Source organism: Trachinotus anak, unplaced genomic scaffold (assembly GCF_046630095.1).
Source record: "Trachinotus anak isolate AG129_WGS33_773 ecotype Australia unplaced genomic scaffold, CSIRO_AGI_Tana_v1 ptg000005l, whole genome shotgun sequence".
Taxonomy (NCBI): domain Eukaryota; kingdom Metazoa; phylum Chordata; class Actinopteri; order Carangiformes; family Carangidae; genus Trachinotus; species Trachinotus anak.
In genome coordinates this window covers 6947013-6954715 of record NW_027273856.1, presented here as the reverse complement: position 1 = coordinate 6954715, position 7703 = coordinate 6947013, and the positions used below count along the sequence as shown (strand labels likewise).

Here is a 7703-nt window from a genome sequence, read left to right as displayed (position 1 = left end):
ATCAGTGGATGAGGTTGGTATCAATATGCATTGATGGCAAAATAAACTGCATTGTTGGTGACAATGCTCTGTGGGTTTGTCCCTTTGAGTGCTCCTCTTCACATGACACATAGCTATTTGACCCATTGTTAACATAAAAACAAATGATGAACAGAAAAATACTGCTAACAGACACATTTCTAACAACTAATGATCTTTTCACACAAGGCTTCCTGGGATTTTGTCAGTAACGGCAATTAAATCCTACATGATTTGTCAGAATGTTTGCAAAACTGCAGTTTCACAAAGGAAGCGTTGAAAGAAGACGCAGTTATTGAAACATTGCTGGCTTATTTGGAATTTGGGATCAAAGTGTACATAGTGAACTATGCTGGTTAACGGTTGCATCTAAGCTTCCCGCCAATAGGTGGGGCTGCAGCCTCAGCAGGCAGATAACGTTTTGTAAAAAAAGACAAAAAAAAAAACAGTGTGCTCTGACAGTATTATGACCTAGAAAATGAAAATAAGGTTGTATGTAGGCTGCATCAGAATAACCACTTGGCCAGAGCAACTTACCTGCAGACGCTGTGATCCTGCCTGGTCTGAAAAACTATCACTGCCCATCACAGCAATTTTGACTGAGTGTTTTCTCACTTTTAGACTAGCTGACTGTCCATTTAATGATCAGCGAAATTCACCTTTGAACATCCTGAGTTATCGTACCTTCATGATGAGATAGTGATCTCGATCACTTGGCTCCTAAAAATAGAGCCTGGGTCCAAATGACTTGGCACAGTTTCTATGCCATCAGGGGTGTGTTTACAGACAGTGTTGCCAACTTACACATAGTGACAAATCTAGCAACATTTTGGACGAACCATAGCTACTTTTTAGAGAGTTGCCAGTATTGCCTGTTGAGCAAGAGGTCAAGCTTTCTTTCTGCAGGCACCCCCTCTCTAGCATCCTTTCTCCCACCCGTTCTCCCCTTTGGAGGATGGGGCATCATCAGAAACAATGAGAACAGTTGGGCCACCTCACCTCCTTTCAGCAAGGCACGCCAGGCGGTGAGGAACACTTGTATCTGACTACATTCATCTGGGCCCCACCAGATAAGTGCAGTCTCTGTCTCTAGCGCTCAGTACCATGGGGCCTCCCCCAATGAGATGGCCTGGATTTGAATATCACCCTAGTTGGGATTATTCTCTGCTTCCGGAAACAGAAGGTAGCAGACATCCAACAAATGTTCCACTGTTTCAAAGTGTGCGAAGGCCACAGCAACTTTCTCTGTTTCTTGTGGTACCACGACAACGACATTACCTAGGAGGTCAGTGAGTGCAACATGTCAGCAGCAGCCCTTCGCCTGCTGTGGCAGTCTATGGGTTGAGAAGAGCCATGAGAGAAGGAGCACGAAAAACGATCTGCGTCCGACGAGTGTTTTAGCTTCGTATCAGAAACAATCTGCGTCCATACGAACATACTTGAAAACGCATAGCTACACGACCCTTCACGTACACTGGGCATTTGCGTGCCTGTGTAAATAGGAAGCACATTGCCTACTCTCAGTTGTGCTCAGCTGATAAATTGCAGAAAAAACTACGAACGAAGAAAGCAAAGGCTGTTGTAGAGTTAAAATACAGAGTTCAACTGCACAACAGCTGCTAGCACAGACAACAAGGTCATCAACACTTGTAATTCATTAATCTTGTTGCTTTCACTACTGACTAGTTGAGGCTGATAAGACGCAATCAGGGAGTGACTGGTTGTGTCTACGTCATCGTTTCAAAGGTCTCCATTTTCACCCATCCACACTACAACGCAACCCCAGAGTTTTCAATGCGTTTAAAATGAAAACATAATAGTATGGATGTAGCCTGACACTGCTGAATTCAACGATGGCTTGATATCTGTACCCACCAATTACGAAGTTATCGACTTAATAAGAAAAACGCAGGCTCAGTTTGTCTCCACAAGTTTGCTTCGACCAGCCGAACCGTCTTGAAGGCCCTTCCCCCTGAACACTGCGCAGGTTCTCATACATGCTTGGAAAGGGAAGAGTGAGTCAAGGGGTGTTCAGTTGGACGCAGTCTGCAGCCTCATTGCTAGATCCCACTAAACCCTCACACTGGCTTTTTAATATAGAAATATTGATTAGAACATCTTTAATGGGCCTGCTATTTATATTTTCCTGTCTGATCACAATCTGAAGCTCATATTTTACTTTTTTTTTGACACAGCATCACACAGTGAAAGTTGACACATGGGTTGTTTTCAAATAACCCATTAGTCAAATAGCCTTTCAGTAGTCCCAGACATACTGCGGTCCCTAAGTAAAACCCAGTGACACCCCATGACAGCTACAAGGAAAGGAAAACACACTTGGTTAGAGTTAAGAGACAAAGAGCAGCAGTGTGTTTAGCATGTTTCGAGTGCTGGAAGTCAGGCCACGAGATGAGTTAGACACCCTAGGAGCTCATATGACCAGTGATGTGTGGCTTTAAAACAGAATGAGGTATTCATAAGTGCTTTACCTCCTCACATGGACTGAGCTGAGCAGTGTGTGTGTGCGTGTGTGTGCGCGTGTGTGTGTGGGAGAGAGAGAGAGAGAGTGTCGGTGTAAACCTTGCTTGACAAATATCCTGCATCAACACACGTTTTTGAGATTTAAGTTAAAAAAAAAAAAAAGAGTCATGAGTACACCAAGCTACACATTGTCTCCCTTTCAGTTCATTGATGGGGTTGATCAGAGCTCTGTCCTGTCAGGTCTGTTTGTTGAGGAACTGAAAACACTGGATGCATAAGTTTTGCATCTGTCTCTTGAAACCTGGGGGCTAAAACTCTTTCTAAATTTCTAAAACTTTAAATTACACAGATTGCTCTAGATGGGTACATTTACTAAAACTAGAAAACCTTTTTGGCCATGTTTAACTTCCATAGTACAACCTATCAAGTTTCCAACCTGTGGGCAGGGGCCTACTGATGGGCTGCGAGGGTATTGCAAGTGGGCCAACAAAGCATTTGCAAAACAGTACAGTTTTGGTGAAAAGATGTAAATGTTTTAAAATGAAATGATCTTTAAAAACATCAAAAATGTTTAAAAAATCATTTCATGTTTTTTTTGTTTTTTTCTCGTATGAAGGCCTGTCAGTCTGATAAGCCGGACCACTTTGCCACCAAACCACACATATACTAGTTTGCTATGTTAGTCTGATTGTGTGCTAAAAGATAACTTCCATGGCAAGAGTCAAGTTGGGATAGCTGGTTAGCAACAGGAAGAACTACAAGGAAAGTGAGTCAAGAGACAGATAGTGAATCGACAAGTAATCTCTTCCTCGTCAAACAAAAAAGGAAAAAATTGAGCTTCCTCTGCTTGTAGTCCAGTCCTGCATGTTTGATCATGATCATTAATGTAAAAAGTGCACCGTGGAGGCATTATATAGCCTCCATATTGTTACAGCGTTGGATGTGGGGCACCAACATTTTTTAAGATTTTCAAATGGGCCATGAGTAGGAAAAGGTTGGAACCACAGGTCAAGATAAATGGTAGAAAGTCATTAAAAAAAGGGTCATGGTTCATTTTCTAACAAGTCAATTTTAGAAATGTAAATAAATTCTTAATGGATTTTGGTGTAGATGCTCTAAGGTGACGTGTCAAGCAAGAGTAAAATAAATACTTTTTCACAACCTGGCAAGCCAAAATATCTTCTTATTAATAGCTTATGAGTAAAAAATATAAATAATTAAAAGCTCCTTTGTTTTGCCTAACAAAGGCTTTATCAGGGCTCGAGTATGTCAGTTAATTCTGGACATATCTCAGTGCTAACTACTCTAAAAACATGAAGCATTTTCTTAGCTTCCTGTGGCTTTCGACCATTTCCCGTGACCTGCTTCAGAGAACAAACCTTGTTTATTGACCTAGAATATAAAGTACACTATAAGATATAAATATGTGTTTGTGCTTTTCTGCATATTTTCTATTGCTAATAAAACTATAAGAGCATATGATGAGATAAAGAAAAAAAAAATAGAGCAGAACTCACACCTCACAATATACAATACATTCTTCGCCCCACCACACTTTTCCTTCCCGCCCGTACCTCTTGACTCCACAGCCACATCCTCCTCCACTTGGGACACCTCCCCATAATCCCCATAAGCCTTTATAATACCCCGGACACAGAGAAGGAGAGAGAGAGAGAGCGAGAGAGGAAGAGGAGAGTCTCGGCTTAATGGCCTTGCAAGCCGATTACAGGCCAGCCACGTTTCACGAACTGCACTGTAAGGCCTCAGGCTCAGCTCTGTCAAATCAGCGACAGGCAGAAAAGGGAGGTCATGCACACAGCAGCAGCTACTGTTTTGATGGGGACGGTGACAATTCTCTGCTGTACACTGTGTAAGTGCTGGTCAGACCTTTATGATATTGGTTTTTAAAAAGAGTTCATCTCCCACTAGAGGGCAGCACAGGTACTCAATTACATAACTGCCCCGACTGGAGAAAGTGTGTTACTTGGCCAGTGTGCTCCCTGGTGGAATAATAGAGCGATGACCTGACCTGAAGACAGAAAGTATGACAGAAGTGGATTAAGGAGCAGCGCGATGCCTCTGATCGGAGGATTAACAAACTAGCTGGTCCAAAAGTTTCCCCTCCAGTCTCTTTGAGTCTCCAAATCCCTCTGTTTTTTTGTGATGCCTGGCACCTCAGATTAATCATGTGTTAACACACAATGCACATCGGATATCAACTCCACTCAGGCTCAGTTTGGAGCAGAAAGAAAGATCCTGTTGCCCCTGCATGGAGAGAATTGACTGAAATAGCCCACTATGAACAATACATTTTTAAATTTGACAACAGGTACAAAATATTCAAATACAATGTTGAATGGCAAACTAGAGTGCAGTTGCCAGTGTTGATGTATGTAAAATGTTACCAACAAGATTTGTAAGAGATGGCCTGTACGCCAAAATATAAGATCACTTTGCTTGTCCAATAAGGTGTTATCAGTATATGGGAGAAATAGCCTTATGAAGACATATGACTGCAATGTAATGTGATGTTTGTCCATATTTGTTATTAGTGTTGTAGGTATGAATAGCAGCCATCTGCTTAGCACATCAATATTTCTTTTCTTTTGTCTTTTTTTTTTTTTTTTTTTAGTGTTATTGCTTTTATTGTCACGATTGTTACCTCTTCTGTTTGTCTTGCCTTTGTATGTCTTCTTTCTGTGCGACGTTGCTGTTTTTTTAATATGCAGTAAAAAAAAAAGAGTGACTTACAAGAAATGGCCTATGTCACAGCATGTGACCACTAAGATGTTTACATGATGCCTTTTTAGTACATGGTTAATGCATGTCCCCTCGTTCTAGTTAGACAGGAAACTTTGTTTGCTCAGTGTGACTTTTTGACCACCTCCTGAACACCTTAAAAATAACTTCCTATATGTACCTTTACTTTGTACTTCTTCCACCATTCAAATACATGTGAAGTTATTTTGCTATCACAGAAACATACAAAAATAAATTAGAGTGTATTTTGTTATTTATCTTTTAATGTGTTTCAGTTGCTATATATTGCATATACTGTATATATGCAATATATAGCAAGTTAATAGATATGCAAAGTTCTATAAATATTCCATATTTTTTAACCATGCTTTTGTGTTGTAAATGTACTGTATGTGTATGAATTGTTTTGTTACTCATGGGAAATTGGGATGAGAAATTTTTCAACTGTTTTAAGGAGCTACATTCTGAGGAACAAAAGCAAGCCCTCATTTCATCTGAATTACTGTAGATTGTTAGTGGTCGTGCTGTGGGTTTTGGGAGAGTTTTTTTTCCATCCAATAGCGAGCATGGAATTGAAACCTTTTTTGACTCTGTGGTGGCATCAGCCATCCTCTGTAGAGTGGTCTGCTAGGGTGACTTCAGCGGTTGACTCTGTTCATTCATTTATCTTACTTATTTTGTATTTATTTTACTTATTTTATATTTATTTAAATTTTTGTGTTTGTGTCACTTATTTTGTTAACAACCTCTGTTTATCATCTTGTCTTGTCTTGTCTTAAAATAGAAACTTCTTCAGTTTCAAAAAGCTTTGTCCATGGTCACACAACAGCTGACAAGCACGAACAGGTAGACATGTGACTTTATTCAACCGCTACGAAAAGATTTACCAAAGGCATTTCATGCTGCTGTTGCCGCCATTTGGCCCCACCCAAGGGTGCGGTCAACCTGCTCACTTCTTGGGACAGCGGTTGTGGCAGGCGCAGGTCAGAGCAGCTACCATCACCACAAACTCGCTGAAGTCGACCTCAGAGTCTCCGTTGAAATCCAGACCATTCAGCAGCTTGTCCACCTCACCTGGGTTCTTCGCTGCCTGTACAGACCAACAAAACACAGTCGATGTTGTTAGATATTGTTAGCAACAGTTCAACAATATGTTCTTTTATATGTACCTCCTCTCGTCCCATCAAACTGTTTTTTTTAGTATCAAGAGTGTTTTATTCAAGTTTAAGATCTGAGGGCAGAGAACTGGCATTTAGTTGAAACTTATTGTTGAGGCAGATAACAGTGAGATTTACTCTTCAAAAAGTGTCAAAAAACTCCACCTTAACAATAAATCCAAAAATGCACAGCTGATTAAAGGTCCAATATTTTACAAAGTGAGAGTTATATGTCTTTTTTGATTATAGATCAGGTCTAGGTTCTATATTAATACTGTGTGTGAAGGATCAAAGCCTCAGTCCACAGAGAAATACATACAGCTACACCCCAAGCTTTGCTCACCCAGAAAAAAAAAAAAAAGTTTTGCAGGATTTGTCTTCTCTGAGTGTTCTCAGAAAAACAGTCTGCCAATCAGAAAAGAGGCTCTGGACCTCACCAACCTTTTGTTACTAGAGCTCCAGGGAGAAGCTTGAGAGAGATATGAAACTACAATGAGATGATGATGATATCAAAACTGTAAAAGTGTAAAATGTGGAACCTTTAAGTGACATGGTTTAGGATTGTTTTAAGCCATAAAGAAAATAAAAGTTGATGTAAAAACCTCAAATAAAACAGATATGAAACTTATATTTTCAAAATGCACTTTCCACCACTAAGTCATTATAGGTGTTGGTGGCCTCTTTTGTTAGTCAACACTAAGCTCACAAAATGCAGAATATAGCAAGGTTAGTAGATACATTTTCTAAGTGTGAGCATATGTGCCTGAGCGTCATTAGGTGGGTCAGTGCTGTCACTACCCTGGTCAGCACAGACATCCTTCCCTTATGGAGAGGGGTGTACGGTACCTTCAGCAGTCCAGGAAGCTCCCTCTCCAGCAAGGTCTTGGCCTCAGCTTTGGTTAGGGTGTCAGATTTCCCCTGACTAGCAGCGTACGTATCAAAGGTCTTCATCAAGATGGCCATGGCTGTCTCTAGCTGGCTCATGGTTGCTTCTTGAGAGCTGGTTAAGAGAGTCAAGAGGAAAATCGAAAGACAACACGGATCAACAGAGCAGTAGATGTGGCAGGAGTGGAAGAGGAGAGAGGGGGCTCTTTTTATACCTTCTGAAAAATGGGTTTGGCACCATTGCATCAAAAGGTCAGGTAATACCATGAGTGTTTGATGAAGGTGTTCACTTCACCTGTGTCAACACAACCTCAGTCCTGCTACGCCCAGTGTGCACATTGCCTCACAAACCGAGCTTTAGTTATTTATTTATTGATTCAAAGCAAGGTCTTTTCAATAACC

The 7703-nt window shown here is 40.8% G+C and overlaps 1 protein-coding gene across 1 annotated transcript; it reads right to left on the bottom strand.

The window, feature by feature from the left end:
* Positions 1–6100: 6100 nt before the first annotated feature.
* LOC139621509 (protein S100-P-like) lies at positions 6101–7497 on the bottom strand. The gene is made up of 2 exons (XM_071478080.1): positions 7263–7497; positions 6101–6349 (listed from the first exon to the last, which is right to left on the bottom strand). The coding sequence occupies exons 1-2, from the start codon at positions 7398–7400 to the stop codon at positions 6209–6211; spliced, it is 279 nt and encodes a 92-aa protein (XP_071334181.1). The 5' UTR covers positions 7401–7497; the 3' UTR covers positions 6101–6208.
* Between the last annotated feature and the right edge of the window lie 206 nt (positions 7498–7703).